General features: G+C 39.2%; 1 protein-coding gene across 2 annotated transcripts; it reads left to right on the top strand.

Annotated features, from left to right (window-relative positions):
* The first annotated feature begins 2424 nt into the window (after positions 1 to 2424).
* LOC115012100 (uncharacterized) lies at positions 2425 to 12304 on the top strand. 2 transcript variants are annotated; one of them, XM_029437561.1, is made up of 22 exons: positions 2428 to 2836; positions 2942 to 3259; positions 3410 to 3706; positions 3799 to 4110; positions 4224 to 4508; positions 4699 to 4992; positions 5085 to 5396; positions 5510 to 5794; positions 5985 to 6281; positions 6374 to 6685; positions 6799 to 7083; positions 7274 to 7567; positions 7660 to 7971; positions 8085 to 8369; positions 8560 to 8856; positions 8949 to 9260; positions 9374 to 9658; positions 9823 to 10149; positions 10365 to 10676; positions 11293 to 11580; positions 11769 to 11917; positions 12038 to 12304. In XM_029437561.1, the coding sequence occupies exons 2-22, from the start codon at positions 3058 to 3060 to the stop codon at positions 12044 to 12046; spliced, it is 5751 nt and encodes a 1916-aa protein (XP_029293421.1). In that variant the 5' UTR covers positions 2428 to 2836; positions 2942 to 3057; the 3' UTR covers positions 12047 to 12304. The 2 variants fall into 2 exon arrangements, with proteins under 2 accessions (XP_029293423.1, XP_029293421.1); XM_029437563.1 differs by lacking the exons at positions 8560 to 8856; positions 8949 to 9260; positions 9374 to 9658 and having other exon boundaries at positions 2425 to 3259.
* The last annotated feature ends 1971 nt before the right edge of the window (positions 12305 to 14275 follow it).

Raw genomic sequence — 14275 nt, 5'->3', positions numbered from 1 at the left:
GATGTTTGTTGCATGCTTGTTTATTTAACAAATATTTTGAGCTCCATGTTTATCATAAGTGTAGTGTGACAGTGCTATCCTAATGCAACACAAATTAGGTTTATCTATCAGTATGTTTGAGTAAAAAAAAACAACAGTACAGTCACTAGAACAATATATCAAATTTCAATATCATATTGTGTTAACTAGAATAACACAAACAACCAGCAGAGTATCTTTAGGCCACAATTTAAGGAATAAAATCCCATTTGTTCATTATTTATTATTTATTTATTTTATATTTTATTCGATATTTGTAGACAGTGCATTAAGATTGTTTGTGTGATATGTCTTTGTGTATGTGTGTTTCCACTACTGGATCTTGCACCCCCCCAAAAAAGAAAAAAAGATTGTTTAAGGTCCAATTCTAGCTCTAATGTCTCTCAGTCAAATTATGAATATACTGATTCACAAGCCAAGTCATGCATGCCACACCAATAAAGGGGTCTTTAAAAAAGCAATTCAGGATCATTGTAGGAAAACTTTAAAATCAACATAATCAATTTTAAAAGGACATTCAAAACTATTAGCCTCGGCCTTATGGTACACTAATAACACCGTAACAAGTATCATTACATATGCCAAGACTGTTCTTTTAATTTCTATTTTATACTTGGATTGATTGACCAATTAGATCGACTCTGATCTGTGAGGTTATAAAATATGTTACTGTACTACAGGGAATGAATATGTTGTCTCATCAGCTACTGTTTAAAGCTGGGTTTGTCTCAAGTGTTAACTGAATATTAACTGTACAGCACATACAGACTACTACCAATGGAACAGTTCCACAGAGGCAGAAGAAGATGACATGAGAATCACAGCCATCACCTTCATCCTTCTCTTCCTAATCACTCTGCTGTTCACCATTGGAACCATTGCTTTCAAGGTAATAATGAGTTCATATGTTAAGAGTTGTGCGCAGATGTGGATTTAACTCAACCAGAAATAGACAACTGAGTAAATAGTTTTATGTATTCACACAACACAGATGCGTTAGCAGAAAGAAATAGGTTAATACGGGGCATAGCCGTCATAGAAGAAATGTCAGCAATACATGATAATAATCATGGTATTGTAATCACATCTTAACTACATCAGTGAATATTAGGTCTGTGTACTGGCAAGAATCTGGCATTACGATACGTAGCATGATACAGGAATGTACGAAATATTGTTATACCGTAAGCAAGGTGATATTTTGCTATTATTGAATTGAATTTTAGAAACTGTCATAGTATAAAGAACACTTACTATATGCATAAAATCTGATTAAAAATAAGTTATTTATGCAATTAGAACAGGAGGATCTGCTTTTTCATTAATCACAGTCCCTGTAACATCCAACATCATAGTACTACTTGTGTAATCCGAGCAAAGGAGTAATAATGCGCTTATCAGTAAAAAAAAAAGAAGAAAAAAAAAAAGTGATCGTATGTTTTTTTAATATCGAAAGTTTATATTTTCTTACACCCCTAGTAAATATCATAATGCATTATGACTGTTTGACTACTCTGTTGCTGTTATAACTACTTTAATTACCACTCTGAACAACGACTAAAATAACTATATTTTACATACATAGGCTATTGCTTTATACAAGCTCAAATATTAATGTTGTATGCATGTTCAGGGGGTGGACACAAACACAGCAACAATTTAATGCTTTGAAATATTATGAACTTAAATCAACTCTTTCGTAACAAAAACTTTACATGTGGAGCCTAAAAACAATTATGTAAAATTAAAAGGGATATTATATTGAACGGACTTAGATTTTTGCCTTAGATAACAAGTGTTGCCGTTATTGTGTGTTAAATATTTTCCCAAAATGTTTTTTTCACATTGATACATTTTGCGTAATTAATCTAACAAGTACAGCAAACTACAGAAGCCAGTTGTAATATATTGTATAAATACCATATGTTGATACATTTGTTTTTACATTATTACTAATCCATAATTGTTATGTTGTTTATGTCATTTCAGGGTTAATGAAACAAGGTGAACTTTCTGAAAAAAGTATTTTTCACACATTTCTTATTATAAGCTCATAGAATCATGTAAGTAATCGCAATTGTCCTTTTTCATTTGAATTAAAAGAGCTTTGTGTCTTTTTGAAAATAAATGTTTCATTGAAAATAACCATTGATGTTGCTCCTCAAACTTTGTTCTCTTTCATCGTTTTTAAATTGTTTACACTGCCTGTAAAACATAATGAATACTCATAACTACTTTTTATTTTGAACATTTTATCTTTTTTTTAAAGTATTTTATTATACAGTATGTTGTTATGTTTGTCACCTCCCTAGCACCTGGAATCAGCAGCCCATGTTCAACTCAATATGTAAATCTTGGAGATTTGACAGTCGGTTAGTTCTCAAGTACATTATTAATAGAATCGAGAACTAAAACCTTTAGCAGAGTCATAAGAAGTTATGTAAAATGTGAAAACTGATATGATACATTTAAATGTGCACTCTGTTTCTCTTACTGGCACCACCACACCTCACACCTGGTGTCTGTGATGCACCGTTGCTCTTTGCCTTGTTTCACTTCTGTATTTTGGTACTTTTTGGGGACCTGGGGGTTACTCAATGCTTCCGCTTGCTGCTAGCGCTGATCACTCTGCCCTGTCATGCTGCGACATCTGTGCAACAGACCTCCAGCCTTGTCTCCACCTGACATTAAGACGCCAAATACTGTAGAAGTACAACTCTGCCACCTAGCCTAATTACAGAGATATTGCACTTAGAATTGAGACAACACAGTTGGGTTACTTGACCAAAATATGAAGGTATGTATATCAGAAGAGATGAAATCAGCTCATATTTTAAAAATGTCCACATCCAATGTTTAGAATGAGGCAAGTAAAGACAAACTGATCTCTTCTCTATCTCAGAAAAGCGGGTTGTCTCTCCAACCATCACATTACACCCAGTCTGGGAAGGTGAATTCGGAGCCTCACCAGTCAGACTCATCTGCACCCTCAGTGGATTCTTTCCAGACAAACTAAGTATGGAGTGGACGCGGGACACCCAACCTCTAAAGAATGTGGGAATCCAAAGGAAGCTGCAGAGTGTGGAAGGAATGGAGAAAACCTTCAGTCTAAGCAGTGAGATTGAGCCAAAAATGAAAGAGTGGGATAGTGGCTCAATTTATACTTGCAAGTCAATTCACAACAATAAGGAATTTATAAAAGGAATAAGTATTTGTCAAAGTAAGTACAGCTACTGTCTCACGGCACAATGGGGAAATTGGTCATGCATCATGAATGTTAAATGATAAACAAAAAATGCATGTTTTAACAAATTGATTAGTTTTAAAAGAGATTAACATGCATGAATAACAACGTGTTTTGTTCCTGCAGTCCATGCAGGTGCCCCTCCTTTCATCCATGTGGAGATTCCCAGCTTTAAGACGGTGATGATCACAGGATCCACGGTGAACGCAATATGTTTGGTGCGCACCGTTTTTGAAGCCAAGGTGACCTGGCTAATGGATGGGGTAGTCACATCAAGTAGCACAGTGAAGCAGGAAAAAAACGCAACTCATATAAATAGTGAAGTGACGGTTTCTTCAAGTCAATGGAAACAACTTAAGTTTCTAACATGTAAAGTGGAACATAAGTGCTTCTCATCCACTGAGAAGACTGTGGATGTTGCAGGTAAGATTACTATACAATGAAATCAGACCTTTTTTGATGGCAACGCACCTTAACGAATAAATTCTGCTTTGTTTTCTTTCCGTATCAACCAGGGCCTGCCATTACAGCTCCATTGGTTGAGATCAGGAGGTCTCTTAAAGATTTGCTGAAAGGAGACAGTACTGTGCTGGAGTGTGACATCACACAACTCTCATCACATGACCTCTACGTCACCTTTCAGGCCAACGGTATTGACATCTCTGGCAATCAGTATGTTGATCTTCCTCAAGCCCCAGGCCTCCATTCAATCAGTAGACGCTTCATTGTCCCAACAAAACACTGCCAGAAAGACACAAGTTTCACCTGCAATGTGAACCAAGGCTTCTCCGGCAGCTTTAAGTCAAACTCTACAGGCAATATTATTGGTGAGAGGAGTAACTCTTCTTTCCCTTAATGACAGATGATTGATTGTTTCACACTTCATCTGTAAAAGACTCATGCATTGCTTAATTGATGCACTGATTCCTCTCTCATTTAGTGGACCCATCAGTGGAACTTCTTCTGGCCCCCAGAGAAGAATCAGAATCACAGAGACTCTTGTGTTCTGGATGGGGCTTCAACCCTCAAATTAAATGGTATTCTGAGTCTCAGAAAAGATCTCCATCAACTAATGACATCAGCATGGGTGCAGATGGACGTGTGGCAGTGACCAGTCAACTTCAGATCCCTTACGTAGAGTGGAGCACAGGGAAGGTCTTCACTTGTGAAGTATATGACAAGTCTCTGAACACAAATGTGAAAGAGGACATCAGCCTATGCTCAGGTAAAGCTAAGTGGAGACTCACAACCCCAGCTGTATACTGAAAACATTGTGACTAAAATCAGTCAAAACCACTTTCTGAATAAAGTATTATGTCCATATGGTCAACATATAAAAAAGGTATTTTACGTAGCCGTAGTTAACTTAGGATTTTGGTGTTGTTTCCTGATTGGTTTTCTTTGTTTGCCGTCAGCTTATTCAAGTGCCCCTCCCTCCATCCATGTGGAGATTCCCAGCTTCAAGATGGTGATGATCGCACAATCCACGGTGAACGCAACATGTTTGGTGCGCACCGTTTTTGAAGCCAAGGTGACCTGGCTAATGGATGGGGTAGTCACAGCTAATAGCACCGTGAAGGCAAAAAACGCAACTCATATAAATAGTGAAGTGACGGTTTCTTCAAGTCAATGGAAACAACTTAAGTTTCTAACATGTAAAGTGGAACATAAGTGCTTCTCATCCACTGAGAAGACTGTGGATGTTGCAGGTAAGATTACTATACAATGAAATCAGACCTTTTTTGATGGCAACGCACCTTAACGAATAAATTCTGCTTTGTTTTCTTTCCGTATCAACCAGGGCCTGCCATAACAGCTCCATTGGTTGAGATCAGGAGGTCTCTTAAAGATTTGCTGAAAGGAGACAGTACTGTGCTGGAGTGTGACATCACACAACTCTCATCACATGACCTCTACGTCACCTTTCAGGCCAACGGTGTTGACATCTCTGGCAATCAGTATGTTGATCTTCCTCAAGCCCCAGGCCCCCATTCAATCAGTAGACGCTTCATTGTCCCAACAAAACACTGCCAGAAAGACACAAGTTTCACCTGCAAAGTGAATCAAGGCTTCTCCGGCAGCTTTAAGTCAAACTCTACAGGCAATATTATTGGTGAGAGGAGTAACTCTTCTTTCCCTTAATGACAGATGATTGATTGTTTCACACTTCATCTGTAAAAGACTCATGCATTGCTTAATTGATGCACTGATTCCTCTCTCATTTAGTGGACCCATCAGTGGAACTTCTTCTGGCCCCCAGAGAAGAATCAGAATCACAGAGACTCTTGTGTTCTGGATGGGGCTTCAACCCTCAAATTAAATGGTATTCTGAGTCTCAGCAAAGATCTCCATCAACTAATGACATCAGCATGGGTGCAGATGGATGTGTGGCAGTGACCAGTCAACTTCAGATCCCTCACGTAGAGTGGAGCACAGGGAAGGTCTTCACTTGTGAAGTATATGACAAGTCTCTGAACAAAAATGTGAAAAAGGACATCAGCCTCTGCTCAGGTAAAGCTAAGTGGAGACTCACAACCCCAGCTGTATACTGAAAACATTGTGACTAAAATCAGTCAAAACCACTTTCTGAATAAAGTATTATGTCCATATGGTCAATATATAAAAAAGGTATTTTACGTAGCCGTAGTTAACTTAGGATTTTGGTGTTGTTTCCTGATTGGTTTTCTTTGTTTGCGGTCAGCTTATTCAAGTGCCCCTCCCTCCATCCATGTGGAGATTCCCAGCTTCAAGATGGTGATGATTGCAGGATCCACGGTGAACGCCATATGTTTGGTGCGCACCGTTTTTGAAGCCAAGGTGACCTGGCTAATGGATGGGGTAGTCACATCAAGTAGCACAGTGAAGCAGGAAAAAAACGCAACTCATATAAATAGTGAAGTGACGGTTTCTTCAAGTCAATGGAAACAACTTAAGTTTCTAACATGTAAAGTGGAACATAAGTGCTTCTCATCCACTGAGAAGACTGTGGATGTTGCAGGTAAGATTACTATACAATGAAATCAGACCTTTTTTGATGGCAACGCACCTTAACGAATAAATTCTGCTTTGTTTTCTTTCCGTATCAACCAGGGCCTGCCATTACAGCTCCATTGGTTGAGATCAGGAGGTCTCTTAAAGATTTGCTGAAAGGAGACAGTACTGTGCTGGAGTGTGACATCACACAACTCTCATCACATGACCTCTACGTCACCTTTCAGGCCAACGGTATTGACATCTCTGGCAATCAGTATGTTGATCTTCCTCAAGCCCCAGGCCTCCATTCAATCAGTAGACGCTTCATTGTCCCAACAAAACACTGCCAGAAAGACACAAGTTTCACCTGCAATGTGAACCAAGGCTTCTCCGGCAGCTTTAAGTCAAACTCTACAGGCAATATTATTGGTGAGAGGAGTAACTCTTCTTTCCCTTAATGACAGATGATTGATTGTTTCACACTTCATCTGTAAAAGACTCATGCATTGCTTAATTGATGCACTGATTCCTCTCTCATTTAGTGGACCCATCAGTGGAACTTCTTCTGGCCCCCAGAGAAGAATCAGAATCACAGAGACTCTTGTGTTCTGGATGGGGCTTCAACCCTCAAATTAAATGGTATTCTGAGTCTCAGAAAAGATCTCCATCAACTAATGACATCAGCATGGGTGCAGATGGACGTGTGGCAGTGACCAGTCAACTTCAGATCCCTTACGTAGAGTGGAGCACAGGGAAGGTCTTCACTTGTGAAGTATATGACAAGTCTCTGAACACAAATGTGAAAGAGGACATCAGCCTATGCTCAGGTAAAGCTAAGTGGAGACTCACAACCCCAGCTGTATACTGAAAACATTGTGACTAAAATCAGTCAAAACCACTTTCTGAATAAAGTATTATGTCCATATGGTCAACATATAAAAAAGGTATTTTACGTAGCCGTAGTTAACTTAGGATTTTGGTGTTGTTTCCTGATTGGTTTTCTTTGTTTGCCGTCAGCTTATTCAAGTGCCCCTCCCTCCATCCATGTGGAGATTCCCAGCTTCAAGATGGTGATGATCGCACAATCCACGGTGAACGCAACATGTTTGGTGCGCACCGTTTTTGAAGCCAAGGTGACCTGGCTAATGGATGGGGTAGTCACAGCTAATAGCACCGTGAAGGCAAAAAACGCAACTCATATAAATAGTGAAGTGACGGTTTCTTCAAGTCAATGGAAACAACTTAAGTTTCTAACATGTAAAGTGGAACATAAGTGCTTCTCATCCACTGAGAAGACTGTGGATGTTGCAGGTAAGATTACTATACAATGAAATCAGACCTTTTTTGATGGCAACGCACCTTAACGAATAAATTCTGCTTTGTTTTCTTTCCGTATCAACCAGGGCCTGCCATAACAGCTCCATTGGTTGAGATCAGGAGGTCTCTTAAAGATTTGCTGAAAGGAGACAGTACTGTGCTGGAGTGTGACATCACACAACTCTCATCACATGACCTCTACGTCACCTTTCAGGCCAACGGTGTTGACATCTCTGGCAATCAGTATGTTGATCTTCCTCAAGCCCCAGGCCCCCATTCAATCAGTAGACGCTTCATTGTCCCAACAAAACACTGCCAGAAAGACACAAGTTTCACCTGCAAAGTGAATCAAGGCTTCTCCGGCAGCTTTAAGTCAAACTCTACAGGCAATATTATTGGTGAGAGGAGTAACTCTTCTTTCCCTTAATGACAGATGATTGATTGTTTCACACTTCATCTGTAAAAGACTCATGCATTGCTTAATTGATGCACTGATTCCTCTCTCATTTAGTGGACCCATCAGTGGAACTTCTTCTGGCCCCCAGAGAAGAATCAGAATCACAGAGACTCTTGTGTTCTGGATGGGGCTTCAACCCTCAAATTAAATGGTATTCTGAGTCTCAGCAAAGATCTCCATCAACTAATGACATCAGCATGGGTGCAGATGGATGTGTGGCAGTGACCAGTCAACTTCAGATCCCTCACGTAGAGTGGAGCACAGGGAAGGTCTTCACTTGTGAAGTATATGACAAGTCTCTGAACAAAAATGTGAAAAAGGACATCAGCCTCTGCTCAGGTAAAGCTAAGTGGAGACTCACAACCCCAGCTGTATACTGAAAACATTGTGACTAAAATCAGTCAAAACCACTTTCTGAATAAAGTATTATGTCCATATGGTCAATATATAAAAAAGGTATTTTACGTAGCCGTAGTTAACTTAGGATTTTGGTGTTGTTTCCTGATTGGTTTTCTTTGTTTGCGGTCAGCTTATTCAAGTGCCCCTCCCTCCATCCATGTGGAGATTCCCAGCTTCAAGATGGTGATGATTGCAGGATCCACGGTGAACGCCATATGTTTGGTGCGCACCGTTTTTGAAGCCAAGGTGACCTGGCTAATGGATGGGGTAGTCACATCAAGTAGCACAGTGAAGCAGGAAAAAAACGCAACTCATATAAATAGTGAAGTGACGGTTTCTTCAAGTCAATGGAAACAACTTAAGTTTCTAACATGTAAAGTGGAACATAAGTGCTTCTCATCCACTGAGAAGACTGTGGATGTTGCAGGTAAGATTACTATACAATGAAATCAGACCTTTTTTGATGGCAACGCACCTTAACGAATAAATTCTGCTTTGTTTTCTTTCCGTATCAACCAGGGCCTGCCATTACAGCTCCATTGGTTGAGATCAGGAGGTCTCTTAAAGATTTGCTGAAAGGAGACAGTACTGTGCTGGAGTGTGACATCACACAACTCTCATCACATGACCTCTACGTCACCTTTCAGGCCAACGGTGTTGACATCTCTGGCAATCAGTATGTTGATCTTCCTCAAGCCCCAGGCCTCCATTCAATCAGTAGACGCTTCATTGTCCCAACAAAACACTGCCAGAAAGACACAAGTTTCACCTGCAATGTGAACCAAGGCTTCTCCGGCAGCTTTAAGTCAAACTCTACAGGCAATATTATTGGTGAGAGGAGTAACTCTTCTTTCCCTTAATGACAGATGATTGATTGTTTCACACTTCATCTGTAAAAGACTCATGCATTGCTTAATTGATGCACTGATTCCTCTCTCATTTAGTGGATCCATCAGTGGAACTTCTTCTGGACCCCAGAGAAGAATCAGAACCACAGAGACTCTTGTGTTCTGGATGGGGCTTCAACCCTCAAATTAAATGGTATTCTGAGTCTCAGCAAAGATCTCCATCAACTAATGACATCAGCATTGGTGCAGATGGACGTGTGGCAGTGACCAGTCAACTTCAGATCCCTCATGCAGAGTGGAGCACAGGGAAGGTCTTCACTTGTGAAGTATATGACAAGTCTCTGAACAAAAATGTGAAAAAGGACATCAGCCTCTGCTCAGGTAAAATAAAAAAAGAATCCATATTCATACAAAAGCAGTAAGTGTAGAATAAATACATTCACATTGTTTCTGAATTATCCAATAAGCATTTAAGCATTTTTTTCATAATCATTATATGATGGTGTGGCATTTTCTCCACCTTTAATGTCATGGTTTTTTTTCAGTAACTCCAGCATCATCTCAGATAGTTGGCGTATATGTTCAGGGACCACCACTCCAGGAGCTTCAGAATAAGGGACAGGTGACTATCACCTGTCATCTGGCCGGCCTGTCTCTTAATGATTCATCCGTTGACTGGAAAGTAGGTGGGAAAAATTATTCCCACTATGCCCATAAGGAGCCACCAGTGAGTCACAGTAATGGGACAGAGACTTTGCGGAGCTCCCTCAAAGTGTCAGCGGAGGACTGGCATGCTTATAAACAAGTGTCTTGTGAGGCAAAGCACAGATGTTCCAACCAGGGCTACGAGGACCAGATAAGCAAAAGCAGAGGTAGTATTATGCCTAAATATCAAATATTTGATTCTTTGTGATTTATTATAGCTGTTTCTGAATATAGTTTAAGAAGGCAAGATTGCAACAGAAACGCTCCATTAAAGTAATAATATTCTACACAACGTTTGTGGTTGCTGTGACTAAATGATGGGATTTAAATGGTTGAAATATAAAGCCCTATTTGTTTTTGTCTTCTTTTTCGTTTTCTCAAGACCTGAACCCACCAACAGTGAAGATACTACAACCAACTCTCTCTGAACTGTCAGACGTCCTCCCACTTACTTGCCTAGTCTCTGGATTTTTCCCATCCGACATCATAGTATACTGGGAAGCGAATGGCCAGAGTGTCTCCTCTACTCACTACACCAACAGTCCTGCATGGATATACAGAGGGAGCAGCACTTATTCAATGAGCAGCAGACTTAACGCTTCAAAAACTGAGGACAAGGAGTCTACGTATTCTTGTGTTGTCAGACATGAGTCATCTGAAACGCCTTTTGAAAGCACCATAAAGGATGTGTTTGGTAAGCTGAGAATAGAATTTAGTAAAATTGAAGTTTATTGGTGTTGTTCATCGTACTAGAGATGTGTCGAGATCCATATCGGGGCCAATAAGCATTTTTTAGCCGATTGTATCAGCTAAAATAAAGGCAATCAAAATCAAATTCTTTCTTTACAGTACTCAACTGTGTGTTATCCACCTTAGCCTGCCCTCAATGTTGCTTAATAGCAGTAGTGTAAGCACAAAGATAAAGAAGAAAAGAAGCATAACACTTTTAGAACAAAAATTATTTAATTTTTATTATGAAAAGGATTTAAAAGGGGACATATCATGAAAAACTTACTTTTTCAGTGCTTGTACACGTACATTTTGGTGTCTGAAGTGCCTGCTAACCCAAAAACTGTGAAATAAGACAATTCAGTCCGTTTTGTATGGGCCGCCTATGTCAGAAAACATTCAACAAGCCATTCAGATGTGGCTCCAGTTTCTGTCTTATAATGTATAATCAAAATATGTAAGAACCAAAAAATGAGAATGATATGTCCCCTTTACATACAAATGTTCCTTGATTTGTCCTTTCTTCATGACCTTCCTTATACAAATTCATTAAAAACATTTTCATGATCCTTTTCCCCCAGCCTCAGTGACCTACAGCAAACCTTCAGCCACCTTGCTACAGGGCTCTGGTGAACTTGTGTGCTTGGTCTTTGGCTTCAGCCCAGCATCCATAAACATCACTTGGTTTCTTGGTGACACAAAGGAACTGTTGGACTTCAACACTAGCGAACCCCAAAGAGTCCCAAACGGAAAGTTTAGCATCCAAAGCCACCTTCGTCTGTCCCAAGTCATCTGGTTACCTGGGGCCAACCTCTCTTGCAGGGTGACACACGTAAACGCCACCCTATCACTGAATATATCTAAATCAGGTGCTAGTTGGTCCATTGATCCACGTTTTTCTTGCGCATTAAAGATTGCACATACTAGGTCAACCACCTATTTCACAAAAAAAAATTAAGTTTAGTAACTGCATGAATTATTTTTATTAATATCTCTTAACGGTCATTATTTCAGTGTGACAAAGTCAATAACAAATCTCATTTTAATTATTTCACAGACACCCTGGAGGACTGTAATTTCTTAGATGACATCATGCATGCTGAAGTGAACCAAGACACAGATGTGGATAGCTGGTTTATGGCTTTTATTTTCCTTCTGTTTTTCCTCATCTCCGTCATCTATGGTGTCGTTGCAACCATAATTAAGGTAAGATACAACAGTTGTAGTAGTTTTGGTATTTTAAAGTAATATTCCATTACATTGCTCAACTGAAACTCAAAACTGTCATTACACACTGACACATTCTCTATGTTTTTTTCCTTTTAGACTAAATGATGATCGCCACAGGAGAGATCCCATTTTAGGATCCAAATGTGGACTTTTGAGGATTTTTGATGGCATATGGCCTTGCTATTTTAAAGTGTAATTCATTCATTTTCTTTCTTTTTTTAAATATTTCTATCATTATGGAACCGGTTTATACTATATCCATTTCATTTTTATGTTTCAGTTATATATTTGGTGTGAAATGTAGGAGGTGCACGTCTTGTGTGTACAAGGAAACGAGATAATAAATACATTTGAAGCTTTAAATTCTGACTTGTAATGATTATTGCATTTAGAATGCATTTGTATATAATATGAAAAAAAAACAGTTTGTCATAATTTGGTTCACTGATCTCAATAAAACAAATGATGACATTACACAAAAATATTAGTAATATACAGTATACCATGTAACAATACCAGATTGTCCACTAGAGTGAGACAAAGCTCCACATGCAGCGGAGGTCATTTGCCACCTCTATGTAAAACACTAGTTATATGCAAAGATGCTGACAGGTCTGAACTGGACTTACTAAGTGGTATGATACAGAGGTGCATTCACTTGAAAACACAAACAGAGACTGTTTTTATATTTATTCTCCTTTCCAAACATACACACACAGTCACTTTGAATGTGTGCACACTACGTCTTTGAGTAAGAGCTGCGTGTCTGTGTCTGCATTTGTGTACCTTGTGGGTTTTAAAGGAATTCACATCTGGGAGGGATGACACTAAGCACATTCAGGCTTACTATTGGCTTCCTCTGGAGTTATCTGGCACTGCGTGTGCCCTGATTGGCTGGGGCCCCTTTGGCAGCCAGCCCAAATCTATGACGCTGTTGCTGGGATGGAGTCACTGCATGCTGCTGCCAGTCTAAGTGCCAAGGCACCCTCAACAGGGAAGCAGGGCACCATGCCCAGCAGCCTGCCTGAGAGCGTCTCGCTGTCTAACACCCCCATACCCTCCTGTCCTCTAGTGCCAAGCCTCACTCCCTCTGGGTCCTTGCTTGACCCCATCGGGGTGTCCATGTAAACCAGGGACAAGTAACAAATATCCTTAAACATAAAGGACAACTATTTTCTACCTACAACTACTGTTGAAGCACCGCTGACCAACCACAAACTGCCAGTGGCCAACAGTATACGTCTGTCGTTGTACTGAGCAGCTCCCAGCGTTGAACTTGTTGAACTGAATGTGTGAAGTAATGCAGTGCTGAAAACTGGGTTGGGCGATATGGCCAACAGCTTCAAACACTATAAAGGCTAGGTCATTTCATATCTCGATAATTGACAAATGAAAATTAATGAGTATTTTCTTAGTTTAATTAAGAACTTTAGTACAAAAATGTACATAACAGTTTCAAGTGAAGTTAGTAATTAATTAATAATTAAAGTAATTAATCAGCTTCAGACAATATTTTGATTTAACAGAGTTTGATCAGATTTTCTGGTGAATTTGAGTTCATTGCGCTCGTTATTATCAATTTAGACGACGTAATTGTGTATCGCGATATCATCACGATACCACTCCATGGAAAGACGATAAACTATAAATTATCATATTGAATTATCGCCCAGCCCTGGCAGAAAAGAGAATATATGCTCAGTCAGCTTTACCAGGAAAATTAAGATTTATCTTTATCTTAAAGTAGGATTAATCTTATGTTATTCTACCTTTGAGTTATGAACACAGAAGCAGTCTGTTGAACATTTAGACATTTCTTTAACGATATCAGTTTAAAAGGAAATAAAATTAAATATGAGAAGGGAAAACGATATGTAATAACATTTCTATTGTCACTGAATGATGGCTGTCATTCTAATTATCCTTACAGTATTATCACTGTTATTATTGTCATGATCAGCATCATCATCATGCCACCTTCAAAGCTGGTAGTTTGTTCTACAGTGTGTGCCATTGAGCAGACTATGTTACGATGTCCATTTCCATTCTTCACACAAACCTGTAATGAATTCAGGAGGGGAATTCATTGGCTTAAATAATGTGAAAAATGTGCACCTAATCTTTAGGCATATTTACAGATACTTTCTACAATGCATTTTTTTTTTATTAAATTACCATATTAAAAAAGGGTAAGGGGAAGAAAGCATATCAAAACATAAACCTCAACACCTCAAGATGAAGCATCATGATCTCAGTACTTCTTCCGTTCTTCTTACGATTGGTTCAAAAGAAAAAGATGAACTGAAGTAAATTAAAGCAAACCACATTATTCTA

The sequence above is a fragment of the Cottoperca gobio genome, chromosome 8, assembly GCF_900634415.1.
Source record: "Cottoperca gobio chromosome 8, fCotGob3.1, whole genome shotgun sequence".
NCBI lineage: Eukaryota > Metazoa > Chordata > Actinopteri > Perciformes > Bovichtidae > Cottoperca > Cottoperca gobio.
Note: the sequence above shows the minus strand (reverse complement) of the source record. Positions and strands in the feature narration are given on the sequence as shown.

Coding starts and splice junctions, on each gene's coding strand:
- LOC115012100 (XM_029437561.1), top strand. CDS start 3,058: ATGGAGTGGACGCGGGACACCCAACCTCTAAAGAATGTGGGAATCCAA. Junction 6,282..6,373: donor GAAGACTGTGGATGTTGCAG/GTAAGATTACTA, acceptor CGTATCAACCAG/GGCCTGCCATTACAGCTCCA. Junction 9,659..9,822: donor GGACATCAGCCTCTGCTCAG/GTAAAATAAAAA, acceptor GTTTTTTTTCAG/TAACTCCAGCATCATCTCAG.